This window comes from Nelumbo nucifera, chromosome 3 (genome assembly GCF_055504915.1).
Source record: "Nelumbo nucifera cultivar China Antique chromosome 3, China Antique-T2T, whole genome shotgun sequence".
NCBI lineage: Eukaryota > Viridiplantae > Streptophyta > Magnoliopsida > Proteales > Nelumbonaceae > Nelumbo > Nelumbo nucifera.
The window spans coordinates 10,321,585-10,341,330 of NC_142651.1; the positions used below are offsets into that span (position 1 = coordinate 10,321,585).

Below are 19,746 nucleotides of genomic sequence, written 5' to 3' on the forward strand. Positions count from 1 at the left end.
TGTGATAGGTCCTGAAAAGGTGGACAAAACATTATGATGGCTACTTCTGAAAACTCCCAAATGCCTGATTTTCCAGGGTTTCCCAATATTACACCTGCCAAATTTTAGACCAGTGGTGTTGGGAAGTGGGAATTGGGGATTCTCTAGTTCTTGAGATTGAAGAATTTGCAATTCATTGCCAACCTCTAATGGTATTTTGCAGCTTTGCTTTCAACATGAGCAACTGAAGATGGTTGGTTGGGTTTCTTCTAGTTTAAATGTTTATTCTTTAACATATGTGTAGAGAACACTAATGTGGACCCCACTAAGGTGGTCCCCACTGTTCGTATGTCAGCAATAAGTTATGATTAGGATTAATTCTTTATGATAAGATTAGGACTAGTCTTTTATAAGATTAGGATAAGATTAGGATTAGTTTTTTTTTTTCAGCTTTATCCTATCTTATCTTGCCATGTAAGCAATTCAGTCCTTTTACAAGTATGATACTATGTATATAAATTTAAGAGGGGGATGGCTGTTTCAAACACAACCAACTACTCTCTTCTCCTAAAACCCTTCCACAAGTTCTTCTTCTCCATCTCTTTTTTCTTCTCTTCTCTTCTAATTTTTCTTTTATTTTCTGTTCAAATCTGTACCCTTGTATGACTACTTGGTATCAGAGCTTGAATCAGGGAGTCTCATGTGAGTTTGATCCAGCCAACCACATGAGAGCTGCCTAGGGCTGGAAGAGTAGAGAAAGTTCTCTTTGGCTGATTCTTGGAGGTTATCTACAGCAGCAGTCCAAGGATTGGATCGTATCCTTGATAACCAGGAAGAATTAGAGGAAGAGAAAAGGATCAAGGTCAACCCTTGATCAGTACTGAAGGTGGCGATCAGAATTTCAAAGGATTTCTGTTTCGATCAGTACTAGAGGTTGCAATCAGAATTTCAGAAGATTTCTGGTTCAAGATCAGAGCTTTTCAGAATTTTCTAGTAAGTTTTTCAATCTTTCTCAAGATCGGTAGTAAGAATACCTGGATAAGAGGTACGAAAAAAACTCCAGAAGATTTCTGTAGTTCCTTTTAGGGTTTAAGAGAAAACCCTCAAGTTTTAGGGCTGTTATTGCTTCAGGACTTGTCTCCCTCAACTTCTTTGCTCTCTGGAAGAGCTGTTTCAGCAGGACTGTTACAACAGAACTGTTATTTTTTTTCTATCAGTCTCAATAGGCCGACTGTCACATTTTTTTTACTGCTATTACCTACTGCAGACCCAGTAGGCCGACTAGTACAGTAATTAGGAAGTCTTTTTACTGATTATTAATGGAGTTTAAAAGCCAAGGAGAGGGTGTTTTTGGGACTGGTTCAGTTAGAATGTCTGAAAACACCTTTCTGATTACAACTGTAAAGTTTGATGTTTCAAACTACTTAGAGTGGTCCCAATCAGCCATGATGGCCATTGGGGGAAGAGGAAAGTTGAACTACTTGTTGGGGGATGTGAAGGAACCAACTAAGGAGGATCCCACGTATGCTAGGTGGATTCAGGAAAATTATATGGTGATGACATGGCTGTGCAACTCCATGCAGCCACACATCAGCTGAAATTAATTATGGGCAAAAACAGCTAAAGAAATATGGGATGTTATGAAGGAAACCTACTCTCAGCCCCTTAATGTTGCTAGGGCTTATGAGCTGAAATTGGAAGTTAGAAATCTCAAACAAGGAGAGAAACAGGTCTCTGTTTATTTTTCAACCCAAAAATCTCTGTGGCATGAAATTGACCATCTTGAGACAATAGAATGGGAAAGTCAGAGAGATGCATAGACTTACAGAAGACAAGTTGAAATTAACAGAGTATTTGAGTTCCTAGCTGGTCTAAATTCTGAGTATGACATTATAAGACCACAGTTGTTGACAAGAGAGGGTGTGACTCTGTCTCAAGCCTATTCCCTAGTGCACAGTGAGGAGACTAGGAGAAAGGTTATGTTGCAAGAAAGACCTAGTGTGTGAACATTGCAAGAAACCTAAACACATAAAGACACTTGTTGGAAATTATATCCACATCTGGTTCCAACAAAACTCAGAAACAAAAAGGGGAATGCCAATATGGCTGTTAACATTGATAGTGCAGCCTCAACAGCCTCAAGAGGCACTCCTCTAGACACCCTAGTTGCTGTCCGAGCTGCTCTAACACAATTGGAAAGTGAAGTTAGTAACTCAGTCTCATCTCCTTAGCCACCATCAGCCTCTTCAACCTCAGCGTTTGCTCAATCAGGTAATCGGGCCTCAGCTTATCATGCTTCAGCTCTAGGTAATATAGAACATTCTTAGATAATAGATTCAGGAGCATTTGACCATATGACTGGCTTGCCATCACTTTTCTCTACCTATCATTTATCTTCTAGTAAAGACAAAGTGTCCATTGCTGATGGATCCCTTGTTCCTATTTTTGGAAAAGGAGACATCAAGTTGTCTGATGCCATTTCCCTATCATTCGTTTTGCATGTTCCTAAACTTAATACTAACTTACTCTCAGTTAGTAGCATTACAAAAAAACAGAATTGTTCAATAACCTTTTTTCCGAATCGATGTGTTTTTCAGGATTTGGAGACAAGGAAGGTGATTGGGACTAGCCATGAGACAAATGGAATCTACTTACTTGGAGGAAGTGCTCGTCAGGAAGATAGTGAAATTAAGAAATCCTTTGTTTCTCAATCTGTTGATCAGGTGATGCTTTGGCATAATAGGCTGGGTCATTTATCCTTTCAGGCTTTGAAGAGTTTGTTTCCTAGTTTATTTGAATCAATTCAGATGTCTAGTTTGAGGTGTGAAAGTTGTGAGCTTGCAAAACATTGTAGGATAACTTATTCATTAAGTAATAGCAGAAGCAATATTCCCTTTGAAATTGTGCATACTGATGTTTGGGGACCCTATCATACCTCAGCAATGGGAGGGTACAAATATTTCCTGTTATTTGTTGATGATTATACTCGGTTTTCTTGGGTTTATCTTATGCATTTTCGAGATGAGGTTCCTGCATTAACCCGGATCTTTTACCAAATAATTTTAACCTAATTTGGGGTTAAAATTAAAATTTTTATATCCGATAATGCAAAAGAATATTTTGCAAACCCATTAGCCTCCTACATGCTTGAACATGGGATTATCCATCAGAGTACTTGCCTACATACACCACAACAGAATGGGGTTGTTGAAAGAAAGAATAGACACATATTAGAGGTAGCCAAAGGCATTATGTTTACCTCAAATGTGCTTATACGTTTTGGGGGGGATGTTGTTCTTACAACAGTTTATCTCATCAATCGGATTCCCTCACGGATTCTTGACATGAAACCACCCTTTTATACCCTGATGAAGAATTGTTTACCCTTCCACTCAAAACCTTTGGGTGCACTTGCTTCGTTCAAATCCTTGGCCCTCATCGTTCCAAATTTGATCCTAAGGCCTCCAAATGTATTTTCCTTGGTTATGCCCAAACTCAAAAGGGATATTGTTGTTATGAACCCACTTCTGGAAAAAGATTTGTTTTAATGGATGCCACCTTCTTTGAGGATAAACCCTATTATCCAAGGGTTTCTCCTTAGGGGGAGAATAGTGAGGATGGGAGCAACTCATCAGAAGTTCCTTTACCAATCCCATTAAGTGAAGAAGGGTGTAATGGGGAAGGTTGTCAAAGGTGCAGGGATATAAGAGTTTATCACAGACGATGGAGACAGGTTGATTTCGGATATCAATAGTGCAGGCCTGTCCCAATCTCCTCTGCAGATCCAGATACCACAGTAGCCCCAGTTCCTTCTGTAGAGCCATATCCAGGTACCACAGATATTACAGATGAGAGACATCCCACCATGGAGCCTTCACCTTCATTAGATGATCTTGATCTTTCCATAGCAGTTCGTAAGGGCAAGCGTCGTTGCACTACATCCACAACTCATAGCATTTCTCAGTTCTTGTCCTATGATCATTTGTCTCCCTCCTATAAGTCTTTTCTCGCATCCATTGCCGATGTTCCCATTCCCAGAACAATACAGGAAGCATTGGAAGTACCAGAATGGAAAGATGCAATAAAAGCAAAAATGGATGCCCTCATCAGAAACAATACTTGGGAGATAGTTGATCAGCCTAAAGGTAAGAAACCGGTTGGATGTAGATGGGTATTCACTGTGAAACAAAATGCTGATGGTTCTATTGAAAGGTATAAGGCTCGGTTAGTTGCAAAAGGATATACTTAGACATATGGTATTGACTACTTGGAAACTTTTACACCAGTAGCAAAGATGATCACTATCAGAGTCTTATTATCTCTTGCAACTAGTTACTCTTGGCCATTGTATCAGATGGATGTTAAAAATGCCTTCCTCAACGGAGACTTGCAAGAAGAAGTTTACATGCAGTTGCCTCCTGGATTTTATGGTACAGAGACAGGAAATAAGGTTTTTCGGTTGAACAAAGCCTTGTATGGACTAAAACAGTCACTCGGAGCTTGGTTTGATAGATTTAGACAAGCCCTTGAAAGGTTAGGATATGTATAGGCCCAGTCAGACCACACCTTGTTTATTAAGAGAGTGAATTCTTCTTTAACCTTGCTTGTTGTATATGTGGATGATATTGTAGTAACAAGAAATGCTAATACTGAGATTGAGCCCCTTAAGCAACTCCTTCTTCAAGAGTTTGAGGTAAAAGATCTGGGAGATCTACGATACTTCTTGAGCATTGCGGTAGCCAGATCCAAGCATGGGATTTTTGTTTCTCAAAGAAAGTATGTTCTTGACCTGTTGGAAGAAACAGGAAAGTTGGGTGTTAAGCCTACTGACACACCCATTGAACAAAATCACAAGATCAGTGCAGAGGGTGGAGAGCCCCTTGAAGATAAAGCTATGTTCCAACAGTCAGTGTGGTTAGTCAGCATATGCACTCTCCTAGGACTACTCACCTCCTTGCAGTTGAGAGGATACTAGCATATTTGAAGAGGCGCTCAGGTAGAGGCATTTTATTCAAGAATAATGATCACATGAAGATAGAAGTTTACACAGATGTTGATTGGGCTGGGTGTGTTGATGATTGAAGATCTACCTCTGGATATTGTTCTTTTGTAGGAGGTAACCTTGTTTCTCGGAGGAGTAAGAAACAAAATGTTGTTTCTCGTTCCAGTGCTGAAGCTGAATATAGGTCCATGGCAAATGGTGTAGCTGAGGTTCTATGGTTGAGATCATTATTTGAGGAGTTAGGTATGGTTTATGAGAAACCCTTGATGTTGTACTGTGATAATCAGGCTGCCATTAATATAGCCCATAATCTGGTACAATACGACAAAACTAAGCATATTGAAGTGGATTGACATTTTATCAGAGAAAGGGTTACATCTCAAGAAATATGTCTTCCATACATCACCTCTGACATGCAACTGGCAAACCTTCTCACCAAGGCGGTTTCAAGGAAGAAGTTAGAGGCAGATCTATGCAAGTTGGGAATGACAAACATCTATTCCCAACTTGAGGGGGAGTGTAGAGAACACTAATGTGGACCCCACTAAGGTGGTCCCCACTATTCGTATGTCAGCAATAAGTTATGATTAGGATTAGTTCTTTATGATAAGATTAGGACTAGTCTTTTATAAGATTAGGATAAGATCAGGATTAGTTTTTTTTTCAGCTTTATCTTATCTTATCTTATCTTGTCATGTAAGCAATTCAGTTCTTTTACAAGTATGATACTATGTATATAAATTTAAGAGGGGGTGGCTGTTTCAAACACAATCAACTACTCTCTTCTCCTAAAACCCTTCCACGAGTTCTTCTCCATCTCTTTTCTCTTCTCTTCTCCTCTTCTCTTCTAATTTTTCTTTTATTTTCTGTTCAAATCTGTAGTCTTGTACGACTACTATATGTAAGTAATCTATCATAGGACTGGCAGGTTCTAACAAGGATGGAGTTGGTACTGATTGTCGCTGTGTCTCCCCTGAGGTGACCTTAAAGCAATGAGATCCCATATAGTTGGTATTTGGGTATGTGAACATGCTTACTGTACCATCTGTTTTTCCCTAATCAATAATGAAAAGGGAGTATGTTTACTTGCAAAGATGAAGTTAGAAAGAGGAGATTAGCTTCCACAGAAAACCTACACAAAAACAAATCAGATCATATCTCCTCTAGCTGCACAACTACTTTCCAGGTTATCCACATCATTGACCTAGATGTCCATTTCAAGAGGGAATTCAGTTTTAGTTGCCACAGCGGACATGAGATGTCTACTTTTGACACCAGACATAAAATTGACACCTGAACATTCAGATTCCAGCAGTTTGCCCCTGCCGTTAGCTTTCTGTCAGTTAACTTCAGAAAAGATTCTCATGTGACTGTCATGTGTATGTGTGTTTAAACTTTAAGAATTTCAAAAACCTCAAATTGCCCTTATATCATCTTATGAGGCCATTTTACAGAAAATTGATAAAATGCAATGAAAATGGAAAAATAGAAAATTGTGGAAAATAAGGAAGCATAACAAAAAAAAGGAAAAAGAGGAAATACAGAAAAACAGAAAGTTGCAGAAAATACAATGACGAAAAAGAGGATATATCAGAAAAAAAAAGAGGAAATACAGAAAACACTACAAATGCAAAAAAATAACAAAAAGCAACAGCAAGAGATACCGTGCTTTAACATGCCTGTTTGTCTTAATTTTATATTTTCTTCTCTCAGCCCATCAAACTTTGAATGAGCATTTTAGAAATTTTACCTTTACCATCAAGTCCTTTAACAAGGCAGATGCTAAGTGCTGGAATCTGAAAGTTCAGGGTGGGTCTTTGCCACAATAAAGTTGGGAGGGGGGCAAAATGTCACTATCCCCAAAGTACGGTGTGGCAGTCTGTAATTTGCCCAAAAGTATAAATGGTATGGTTTGACTGGTCATAACTATCCTAAGTGTAAGATTTCATTAAATTGGCAAGACTGATACAGCTTTAATAAATCATGTTAAAAGCATGGAATCAATGTAAAAGGCATCAAATGCGCTCACAGAAACACCATAGATGAGCACCACTGGACTGGGATCTAACATTTCCTCCAGCCACCTTTACCCCCTATTGTCATTTTCCATTGGCCTCCCCAACATAAATATATTCCCTACTTTTTTACAGTATTATTTACTATCTCCTGTATGTCCCAAAAACGATTTGAAATTCTGTCTAGTAGTGCAGGGACCATGTTACTGTCATCTTACAAACCCAATGAACTGGGGTTAACAGAGCACCTAGTGTAAGGAGCCTAACCAAGGCCTGGGCTGGGATGGGTCTGGACACAAAACCTTGGTCCAAGCCTGGAAATTTGTGGGCCAGGCTTCCACGTGACACACTAAGAAGGATTAATAGGGCTACAGATCATCTATCCTCTCTGGTGGTTGACCAATGATGAAGTAACCCACCGGACCTAATCTTTGGGTGTTGAGAACATTTTCATATCAGTACCTCTGCTGCAACTAAGCTAAAACCTAATTACCCTGTTTCTCAAAAGTCTTCTTTGCTGCTTCTTCAATTCTTTCCCTCCACAATTCATCCTTTCCTTTGCCTTGAGCGTCAACATGGATATTAGTTCTCCTGCTAACAACATTCAAATTGATGGAAGAAACTGGTGATTTTATCAATCTTTGATTTGAAAAAATCTGGACATCTGTTGCTAGTTGATTTAATCCATAAATCTTATATTCTTTAGTTCTTGGGTTCTACCCTTTCAAACTTGTTCTCCCCAGACAAAAAATTGGTTAATTTCTAGTCATAACCACAATCGTCATTAGGGGTCTCAAGGTCCATTCCAATTAGTCTCTGCCATTCTCCAAGTTCTGTTTAAGGTTTCTTAGTTATATTCTATTTTTAAATTATTTATATATACTTATTTATAGATGTGTCCTCTTGCTGTTGTTTCTAGATGTTGACATGTTGGACACTTTGAATACCTTAATACTTGGCACTATGACATGTACTATCCATCTCCACCATATCCACCCCCCCCCCACGCACACACCAAAAAACAAAAAAAGAAAGAAAAAGACTAGGTGGAAAGGTTTCTTATCCATGGCTTCTTGGTCAATATTTGCTCCACAACTGTTGGTTTCTTGACTTGAATTGTGGACAGATTTAACTCTCCATTTCTCCCATAATCATCATAATGATTCTCTTGTCTTTTGATTAGTAATAATGAATTAATGATTCAATAGATCCTATTAATGAAATATAAAAGTGAGGACTCCTATAAATCTTTGAGTGTTGAACCTCCTCCCTCAAATTCTAAATCTGCCTCCTCTCCCTGGTTGTTGTAGTCAGTGATTAAAATGGCATGCCTAGGTGTACAATTGAGGCATATTTCAAGGTATGCGGCTTGCCTAGGCCTAGGCATAGCTCCTTTGAAAAGGCGTGTGCCTGGTGTGCCTCAGCCCAGGTGTGTGCTTCAGTCAATTTGTGTGCCTTTTCAAGCTTAGTGGTTGGGCCGGGGGCTTTGCCTCTAGACTCCTGACCAAGACCCTGGAGCCAAGCCCAAACAATTCCATGTGAAAATTCTAAATTCTTAGCCCATATATAAAGAGATTGATTTTGTAATTTTAGTTGCAGTTTCTTATTGTTTAGGATTGGGAATCAAGGGGGGCGGGGTGTTAGTGTTCTCTCAACCTTCTCAATACAAGACATTCCTTAGCAAACAACATTTGATTCCTAATCCTAAACAATAGGGACTACAACTAAAGTTACAAAACCAATCTCTTTATATATGGTCCAAGAATTTAGGACTGAGTAAGGGCTGAGATTTTGGCTGTTATGGAGGGAGTGCAGAAGGCACAAGAGTTGAATTTGAATAAACTGGTAACAGAAGGCGATTCAAAGCTGATAGTGGATTTGTTGCAAAAGAAAGGAACTGGTTTCTGGATCTTTAATGGTGAGAGGAAGAAGTTCAAGTGGCTGACACAGAATATGGATGTGAAAGTTCATTTGGTCAAACAAACTGCTAATGCCTTTGCTGATGTTCTCGCAAAACAAGGGGTAGGAAGAAGTCAATTATTCTGGGCTCAGTTATAACTGTTTATGTTTTTTTTTTTTTTTTTTTTTTTTTGAGGAGAGTTAAGAAAGTTTACCTCTCCTCTTCTCGTATTCCTGCTATTTAATTAATAAAATTTGTTCTGTTACCGATCAAATAAAAGTTTTCATCATCATATTAACTACTTGAAGTAATGCAATTGGGAGAGAAATAAACAGATTGAATATGTTTTTTATGTTATATTTATGTATTTTAATTTGAGCCAATAGGCTTTTTAAAACATTAGTTTCTTTTAAAATTTAAGTTCACATTTTTTAGAACTGTTATTATACTTAATATTTTTGATTTTTTGAAAATTTGCACCTTGCTTCAAAAAGGTGTGCACCTTGTGCTTCGAGTGCAAAAAAATCCTTTGCACTATTCTTGCACCTTGTGTTTTTAAAAGACTGCTTGCAGTAATTGGCTAAGTCATTAGCTGATCTAGGAGTCGGTCTGGATCCTAAAGCCTTAGCCTCTCCAGAAATATGTCTAACAGATCAAGGGCCTTCTGCATTTGTTGTCAGCAACTTGATTAATGCTTGGCAAACTCCTTCAATGTCCTGGTTATTCCACCCTGAAGAGAATGCCAATTTTAGACCTTGAAGCATTGTTGGGAGTTCTGCCTTTAGAAAGTTGCTTTCACCATCTGACCCTGAGAAACTCCACATGATATCAACTTCATTATCTCTAATGACTTGCCCCATGCTTGATGGGCCCAGGTTTCTAGGTAGCACCCATGAAATCTTATATTTAGTTTCCCATACTCCTTGGTTACCCAATTCTGTAACACTTAAAATTCGTTGAGGTGCCAATCCAGTCACCACATTCCCGCCTCTTAAAATTGAGTCCATGCTCCTTAAACTCTCCCTTGGTTAGAACCCAATGGCCACTCTGGCCTTTGTTAATTCACTGTTCGGGAAGCAAGGTCCATCTTATTCAATCACCTTGGTTTGAGCTTCATCAATTTAACCTTATTACAGGAACTGCTTCCCCCTTTACTCATTCAGGATTGGTGCTGAAAACCATCTTCAACAACTTCCCGTTGACTTTAACTCTCTTGTTTTTCCTGTTCAGTGTTTGTCTTCTTTCGTCCTTCCTTCTCTTCTCTATGTGATACGAGAAGAGTTTGTCTTGGTGGAAGCCTCTGTTTTTTATTCAATCTCCTCCCTCAAATACGTTTCTGGTGTCCCCCTGGGTTTCTGAGGTTAGGAGGGAGCTGTCCTTAAAGTTGAATGGGGCCTCTAAGTCTGTGGGGATTAATATGGAAGAGAGAACTATAAGGGAAAGGGATGAAACTTTGGGGTATGTGGTGTCTCAATGGCCTATGAATTATTTGGGGATACCCCTAGGGGATAACCCGAGGAAAGAGAGTTTTTGGAGCCCCTGTAATTGATAGATTTCAAAAGAAGTTAGCCTCTTGGAAGAAAAATTACTTATCTCTGGATGGCAGAATCACTTTGATTAAGTCTACAACTCTACATTGGCTAGTTTACTTGTGTATACTTATCAGTTTTTAGAATCCCAATGAAGATAAGTAGACTTTTGGAAAAATTGATGAGGGACTTCTTGTGGGAACCAGGGGAGGAGAGGAAGGATCACAAGGTAAATTGGGAATTGGTCTCTAAAAGTAGGCTGATGGAGGGTTAGGATTAGGTAACATTCGAAAGAAAAATGAAGCTTTGTTGGGAAAATGACTATGGAGGTTGGAAGGTGAGAGGGGGTAGCTGTGGACTAGGGTAATGTTCAGTATTCATGGTCAGGCAGAGGATGGCTGGGATACCGGGTCTTTGGCAAGGTCAACTGGAGCCTCTCCTTGGAAATCCATACATGCCATTCTACCTTCCTTTCTGCAACACATCAGGTATGACCTTTGCTCTGGGAATCAGGTAAAATTTTGGGAGTACATTTGGGTGGGTGACTTACCTTTGAAACACCAATTTCCTTCCCTATTTTCACTTTCCTAGTATAAAGGCAAGGTTGTGTCTAGTTTTCTGGTTCCTTCTTAGTCTAACTTTGGGTTTGATTGGGATCTGGGGCTTAGGAAAGGCCTAAGGGATTCGGAAGCTAAAAATGTAATGAATCTGATTCATAAATGGGGTGGTGTTGGATTCTCTGAGAGGGATAAGAGACTGTGGACTCTAGCTCCCTTTGGACATTCTCTTGTGCTTCCATCTTTAAGTCCTTGCAGTCAACCAGTAACCTTGCACAAAATTTTCTAGTAAAGGAAGTTTGGGGTGAGCCGATTCCTTCGAGGATTGGAGCTTCTGTTGGGAAGCCTTCTTGGAAAGATGCAACACCTGTGACTTACTCCAAAGGAAAAGGCCTTATTGGTGCTTGTCTCCAAGTTGGTGCATTCTTTGCAAGGCTAATGGTGAAAGCTCTTACCACTTATTAATTTCTTGCCCTTTTTCTTCTGTTATTTAGGATTGGTTTCTTTCTCTATTTGGTTGCAGGTGGACCCCCCGTCAAACATTCAAAGCTTGTTTAGCTCTTCGTACCTTAGATGCCCAAAGAAAAGGGGAAGGATTATGTGGAAATGTGTGAGGGCGGCTACTTGCTTGATTCTATGGGAGGAAAGGAATTCCAGAATTTTTTTTGGAAAGGAAAGAAGTAAAGAATGTATTATTGAAGCCATAACAGTTAGGGTGGTGCATTGGCTAAAAGCTGTGGAGCTGTTTGATGATGTTTCTATGGATATGTTGCTGAACAGCTGGGTGGAGGTGGCTAATTTTCCTCCTGCTCAGTTTTCTGCTTCTCCTGTGTGGTCACCACCTGGTAGTGGATTTATAAAGCTAAATTTTGATGGGAGTAGTGAGGGCAATCCAGGTCCTTAAAGTATAGGAGGTGTCTTCAGAGAAGAGTAAGGAACTGAATATACAGAATTTAATTGTTGAAGGGGACTCAAAGTTGGTGTTAAGCTGGTTACAGAAGGAAAGCGGACTTTGGAAAATTGCTAATGAAAGAAGGGAAATTAAATGGCTAACTAGGGGGATGGACATCCAATTTCAGTGGGTGAAAAGAACAACAAATGCGTTTGTAGATGCTTTGGCAAAGCAGGCGGTGGGAAAGGATCAATTGTACTGGGCTGTATTGTGAGCTTTTATGTTGCTCTCTAGGAAAGAGTTAAGCCATTTTAGATCTCTCTGGATTGCTGCATCTATTTTTTTATGAATCTAATGAATTTCTGTTATTGATCAAAAAAAAAAAAAACAACAGGAAGAAAATTCCTCCTTTAGAGGTATCTCTGTACACCATATGTTCTCACAGAAGCCCAACTTATACCCATAGCCAACCTCATACTTGACACCCTTAATGAACTGGTCATATGATTTTTATGTACCCTTCCAAAGTGAAACTTAAACTTATTCCAATTGACTAGGTGGAACTTTCTCTCCATCCTTTCCATACAAATTCTCTCTTACACCTCTCTAAAGTGTTAGTCATACATGCTGGAATGGGGAATAACGACATTGTTATAGGTTGATAGGCTGGATAAAACACACTTAACAAGTACTATCTTACTACCCTTTGACAGGTACCTTGATTTCCTGTCTATATGTTCAACAACCGTTGTCCAGATTGTTTTGCATGCATCTAGCTCCCAGTGACCCAGTGCCAGGTCCAAGTATTTTATGGGAATCTTCCTATTTTGCATCCCAATTCTTCAGCCCACTGTATCAGATCAGGCACTTCACCAACTGCTATGAGTTCTGACTTATGCAAGTTGATGTGCAGTCCTGTTACAACTTCAAACCATAACAGGATTGATTTCAGTTGCTCCAGTTGGTCACGCAAATCTTTTGCTCCCTTTCTATTGGTCCATAGTTTCTTGCTTCTCTCCAGCATTGTAATGATGATGGTAAAGGTCTATGCCATTGTCTTATCCAAGCTCACATATATGGTTGTTTCCTATACAAAAACAGCTTAGATATCACCGTTCTCACTCCTTCATTTCCAACCATAGCTTCAACTGTATTCCTCTTATTCACCTTTTATTTTGGGGTTTAGAGGATTTCTTTGTGTTCAAACAAGTATGCCAAATGATCTAATCCTACAGACCTACCGACTTTGTAAGTCTGTATTTGTCTTTCTTTGTCAATTTAGGGTGACCTTTGGTGTTATTATTTTGATCAGAGGTCTTCCAAGTTACTATATGATCCTTGGTTAGAACACTGGTGCTTTGGGGTCTTCTAGATCCTTGTTAATATATTATCTCTGGTAATGGAGTGTATTATGCTGCTCTGGATCATTGGGGCTGCTAGATCTTTTATCTTTGTGTCATTCCAGTAGGCTAATGAATCATGCCATCATTTCATGTGATGACTAGTTAATGCCTTTGACACTGTGTGAGAACATGGGTACAAGTCTAAGAATGGAAACTTTGCGCAACCAATAGTTAGGTCCTTATTCAGTTCCTTCCCCCTTCCCCACAATGACTCCAGATGGCCAGGATAAGTGTTGAGTAATGGCTGTTTTTTCCTTTTGGATATGTTATGGTCTTATTTGAAATTTCGTCTTCTTTTTACAGGTTTTCCTCAGACAAAATGTGGTACATTGATCATATGCTCAAGGTTCTTTCTGTGGTAAGCAATGAAATCATGATGTAGAGGATACTACAAGATTACTTAAGCTGCACCCTGAGATTTTGCAGGTCATATTTTGGATAGTGAAGCTACATATTCCCATCCAATATAGATTCTACTTTTCATTTACTCTTTGGGTTCAGTCTCTTGTTTTCATTTTAATTTGTGTTACTTATCAGTACAAATAGTATCTGCAGAAAGTCATGCTTTATGAAAGTATCGATTGAGTATTTACCATTTTTTATGGATAATATATGCTTAGTTTTACAGAAATAAAAAATGATATGCTCAAATTTACTATTGCTTCTTTTATTTTGTAATAGTAGTATAAATAACCAGAAGAAGCCACCACTATAATTATTTTGTTTTATATTATTTTTATCTGAATGATCTCCAAGGTTTTCCTTTTGTTGGGCTGCCAGGCTGGAAACTTTGTGAAGGATGAAGTATGGCATGCCCTTATTGTTGTAATAAGCAATGCATCTCAACTCCATGGATATACCGTAAGGTCCCTTTACAGGGCATTCCAAACATCTAGTGAACAGGTACCTATTTTTAAAATTTTACAACATATATGTGCAAAGAGTTCTTTTATTCACATTGTTCTGAAGTTTTTTTTTTTTTTATTCCCATGTCAGGAAAGTCTTGTTCGAGTGGCAGTTTGGTGCATTGGAGAATATGGGGAAATGTTGGTCAATAATATTGGGATGCTTGACAAAGAAGAGCCAATTACTGTGAGTGCATCTTTCTCCATATTTTTGTTATTTTTGAACTTTTAAGTGGTTCCCTAGGGGTAGGGAGTTGCCCTAAAAAAATAATATTAATGGAGAGCAGTGTTTCTTTTATCCTAGATAAGTTAAAATCAAGATCCTACTTTTCAGGCCAAAATCTATTAATGTTTCAACTCAAGTCAATTCATCTTAGCCTTAATCCCAACTATTTAGGGTCAGCTGCATGAATCCTGTCCCATCATTGTGCTCTATCAATAGCCATGCTTTTTTTTTTGTCAAATTACAAGTCCTTAAATTATTATTTTTTTATTTCTTGTCCTTAAATTATGTTTTAATGCTTCATACTACATTTTCATTGGTCTTCTCCCTACTCTTTTAGAGGTCTTCTACTTGCACCAATTCACTCCTCATTGGTGTAGTTATTAATTGCCTTATTGCCTATGCACATGAACAAACCATCTCAATCTGACTTTTCCTCATCTTCTCACTATTTGAAGCTACATCTACATCCTCTCTAATGCACTTATTTTTTATTATGTTGTTTCTAGTCTTTTGACTTATCCATCTCAACATCCTTGGCTACACCACTCAAACAGTTGGGTTGTCCGACCCATCATTTGGAAGAAAGACTGGTTTTGTTTTACCCCTAACTCATTAAAAGCCAAAAAACATTGACTTGGTCAACAAACTTTTGACCATACCTGGTGAGTTGTTCAGCCTGTTCTAAGGGTTGATGGTTCATAATTAATAAAATTTTTAAACTAGTGAGTCAAATGGCTGGTCAAAATCCAGCTTTGGAGAGGGAGAGAGACCTGATTGGAAATTGGCTGGTGATGACAATTGAACAGTGATGATGGTGTTTCTGTAGCTAATTTCTGCCATTGCTGGAGATATTTAATCTCTCTCCCCCAAAGCGTTGATTTTTATATTTGTATCTTTTAGGGTTTTGACTTTTGATGATTTCATGGGTTGAACCATGTAACCTGGACAGTCAAACTAGTGAACCACCACCCAGAAAGGAAAGCGGGTTAGTCACTTATCTGAGTTTTGAAACACTGAGCTTTTGAATATGCTGTTTTGTTTGTGCAACACTCTATCCATACAACAATTTTGGTCTTATAACCGTCTTGAAGAAATTTCCTTGTAGTCTCATTGGCATATGCCGATCATATAGCAAATTGGATGCACATCTCTACTTCAACCACTTTACTCTATTTTTATGGGCAACATCCTCTTTAGTTTCTCCCTATTATGGAAGATTGATCTGAAGTACCTGAATTAGTTTGGGGTATCTCTTGATTATCAATCTTAATTGCAGTCCATTGTTACTAATACTTTTACTGAAGTTGTAGTATATGTATTTTGAAAAAAAAATATATATAATACTATGTTTATACAATATAATTTTATAAAACATTACAATTCTATCATATTATATTATATAAAATATCATAATATAGTATAATATATTGTAAAAATTGTATACATTACTATAGTACATTATAATTGTATTTTTTATAACTAAAAGAAAATTAGAGTACAATCCGGATAGGTGTTAAGGTAACACCTAACAACAGAAATTTAGGACAATAACCTACATATTTTCAAATATCCATCTCATAATTTTGATACACCACCAGCTCCCATAAGCTTTCTCCCAAGTCTTCTCTCTTGATCTGTGAAAACTCAGGGAATATCAGAACCCAATATGCAACAGCTTTGCCAACAGATGCCACCAGTTTGTCTAGCTTCCATTCCTTGTCTTCAAAGATTCTTCTATTCCTTTCTTTCCATATATTCCAACGGATGGCAAATTCTAGCCTTCTTCCCTCCATTGATTCTTGTCCATGAGGAAAAAATTTCAGCAGGTGCCCTTGGCCGGAAATTTCTAATCCCAAAAAGTGCCATGAAGAGGTTCCAGTTCCACAGGAACCCAGAAATTTTGCATGCAAAGGAGAGATGGCTGACTGATTCCTCTCTTCTCTACACATATGACACATTTAGGCCATTCTTAAACCTCTTGTCTTCAAGTGATCCACTTTCAACACACTATCCATAGCCATTAGCCAAGCAAAAGCTTCCACCCTATGGGGCACTGGGTTACCCCAAACCCCAACAATTGAGTCAAAATCCAATTGTTTCCTGCACAAAGCTGAATAACAAGATTTAATAGTAAACTTTCCATTTGAGCATTCTTTCCCCCATAACTCATACCTAGACTGAGCTGAGATCTTCACCCTTTCTAATATCTCCAACAGATTGGGACACTCTTCAATTTCCCTATCAAGCAGTAGTCTTCTGAATCTTGGACATACTAGCTGCTCCCCATTTCTTACATAACAGCTTTGAATACTCATTCCTAGATCAGACAGCCTAAATAGTCTTGGGAAAACCTCACACAATCTTCCTACCCCACTCCAGTCATCCTCTCAAAATCTTATTCTAGCTCCATCCCTAACTGAAAAGCCTGTTAAACTTCTAAACTCCTGATTAAGTTTCATAATCCCTTTCCAAACACTCACCCTGTATGAAGAGCTAACCTCCCTTGATTCCCATCCAAATCTTGTCACCCCCATATTTACTAACTACCACCCTCCTCCATACTAAGCCCAAATCTTCATAACCATTTCCCAAGTAAGGCTTTATTAAATAATCTCACCCTTCTAAACCCCAATCCTCCTTCTTTGGGTCTACACACCTTATCTCATTTAACCAGGTGGAACTTTTTGCCCCTCTCCCCCCACCCCTTCCTATAAAAAATTCCTTTGGATCTTTTCCAATATCTTTGCAATTTTTGGAGGAACCCTCAGCAAAGATAAATAGTAACCCCTCTCCCCCACCCACAAGGATAGGTATCCCACTTTCCACCCATCCAGCCTCCTTCAATGACTGACTTCCAGATTGTGGTGTAAGCAGAATTGCCATCAATCAGCATTCCCAAGTAGGAAAATGGGAGTTCCCAAATTCCACTCAAATGCATCAACACATTCCACCAGCACCCCTCTCCTTATTTCTCCAACCCCTATCAAGACACTCTTTGAGATTTCACACACCTCAAAATCTCTTGCAACCCAATTTACTGAGAAATCACTTAATTTTTTAGGAAGCACCTCCCCAAGTTCTTAATGAGTACATCCTTTTATAGAAATCCACAACTTCTCCTGAATTTCCCCCAGTAGTCCACCACCTCATTCCCCACCTGAACTCTTGTGATCAGATTTCTCCTCCTTGCATTTGCATATGCATGGAAGAAAGCAGTATTTTTATCACCAGCTTTAAACCATAGCAATCTTGACTTTTGTCTCCAACTTTCTTGTTGGACATTTCTCTGATAGATCCCAGGCGGGTAGCCCAACTTCAGATTATCAGGATTTATCAAAAAAAAAAAAACTTCAGATTATCAGGCCCATGCAGGTCAGGAAGCCCATGTGGGTCGTGAAGCCCATGCAGCACCTGCAGTGTTCAACCCAAAGCCTTACAAACCTCCCTTGTTTTTTGTCTACACCTGCAGGCCACGTCAAGATACCCCACATGCATAATTTGTTGGTAATGATTAATTGATAAGTAAGAAAGCCTATATAAGGCCAGTGGGTAGTGAAGAATGTGTGAAGGATCATAATTAACTCTCTTTTTCTATTACTTCCTCTTTCTCCCTCTCCTTTGGTTCTATTTCACTTTTCTGGAGGAAGTAGCTCCCTCAAAGAAGCTCTGTTGATCGAGAGTCTGTTATAATTCAGGTCTGCCTTAGAGTTCGGCCTGACTGAGTTCAGTTATGTAGAAGAAGAAAAAGTGATAAAGAAAGAGAGAAAGAGAGAAAGAGAGAAAGAGAGAAGAGAGAATTCTGGTTCGAACTGAAAGAGTCAACCTAACTTCTCCCAGTCGGCCAGTAAGTGTTTATATTATTATTAAAACATGACTGAAAAGACCTATGTGCCCTTACTTAAGTTAAGAGCACATGTTTCAACACAACATTACAGATCGGCAACATCAATCAAGGTATAAAGACAGAAATACCCCTACGCTATCACTCCCCCTCAAGCTGGTGAGTATATATCATATACTCACCAGCTTGTTACATATGTAGTCCACTCTTCCCCGACTCAAGCCTTTTGTAAATAAGTCAGCCCACTGATTTCCTGTATTAACATGTGTAGTGTCTAGCTCTCCATTCAGCACCTTCTCCCTCACAAAGTGACAATCAACCTCAATGTGCTTGGTTCTTTCATGAAACACTGGATTAGAGGAGATATGAACTGCAGCCTGATTATCACAATAGAGCTTCATTGGAGTGTTAATGTTGTACCCTACTTCTTGTAGAAGGTTCCTTAGCCACACTAATTCACAAGCGGTGTGCGCCATAGCCCTATATTCTGCTTCTGCACTGCTTCTTGCCACAACCGTCTGCTTCTTACATTTTCATGTCACCAGGTTACCTCCCAGAAATGTGCAATAGCCTGTAGTAGACCGCCTATCAGACATAGAACCGGCTCAATCAGCATCAGAATACCCTTCTATTTCAAGTTTTCCCCCACTCTTGTACCAGACATAGAACCACAACCCAGGGCCCCTTTCAGATACTTCACAATTCTCAGAACCGCATTCCAATGAGGAATCAGAGGTTTTTGCATGAACTGGCTTACCACACTAACTGCAAATGAGATGTCTAGTCTGGTAATGGTTAGGTAGTTCAGTTTGCCCACAAGTCATCGGTATCTGCCAGGGTCTTCAAACACTTCACCCATATCACTGCTTAGCTTGGTATTTGTGTCCATGGGTTTTTCAGCTGGTTTGGCACCCAACAAGCCTGTTTCTTCCAGCAAATCAAGCACATACTTCCTCTGGCACAGGTTAATCCCATACTTGGATCTCGCTACCTCTATCCCCAAGAAGTATTTCAGTTTACCTAGATCCTTTGTCTGAAAGTGATCCTGCAGATAAGTCTGCAGCCTGTCAATACCAATGTTATCATTCCCAGTAATAACAATATCATCTACATACACCACCAATAGTATTTTTCCTCCCGGAGAGTCATGACTAAATACAGAATGGTCAACTTTGCACTGTTTCATGCCAAACTTCTTTACCACCTCACTGAACCTACCAAACCATGCTCGAGGAGACTGTTTAAGCCCATATATAGCCTTCCTTAGTCTGCACACTTTACCATCCTCCCCCTGAGCAACAAACCCTGGAGGTTGCTCCATGTAGACCTCCTCGAGTAAGTCACCATGCAAAAAGGCATTCTTAATATCAAGCTGATATAGTGTCCACTCATACACGGCTGCAAGAGAGATCACAACACGAACTGACCCTATCTTAGCAACCGGTGAGAAGGTCTCTGTGTAGTCAATGCCATAGGTTTGGGAGTACCCTTTTGCAA

General features: G+C 39.1%; 1 protein-coding gene across 8 annotated transcripts in view; it reads left to right on the forward strand.

Moving 5' to 3' along the window:
- The window catches only part of LOC104602733 (AP-1 complex subunit gamma-2-like), a 177,320-nt gene that overhangs the window by 81,433 nt on the left and 76,141 nt on the right, over positions 1–19,746 (forward strand). For all 8 annotated transcript variants that reach the window (XR_016083803.1, XM_088900252.1, XM_088900254.1 and 5 more), the window contains 3 exons: positions 13,581–13,635; positions 14,058–14,180; positions 14,274–14,369. Coding sequence is in view for 7 of the 8 variants with exons in the window: in XM_088900252.1 (XP_088756378.1) it covers positions 13,581–13,635; positions 14,058–14,180; positions 14,274–14,369 (274 nt within the window). In the remaining variant the exon portion in view is untranslated. The remainder of the gene's footprint in view (positions 1–13,580; positions 13,636–14,057; positions 14,181–14,273; positions 14,370–19,746) is intronic.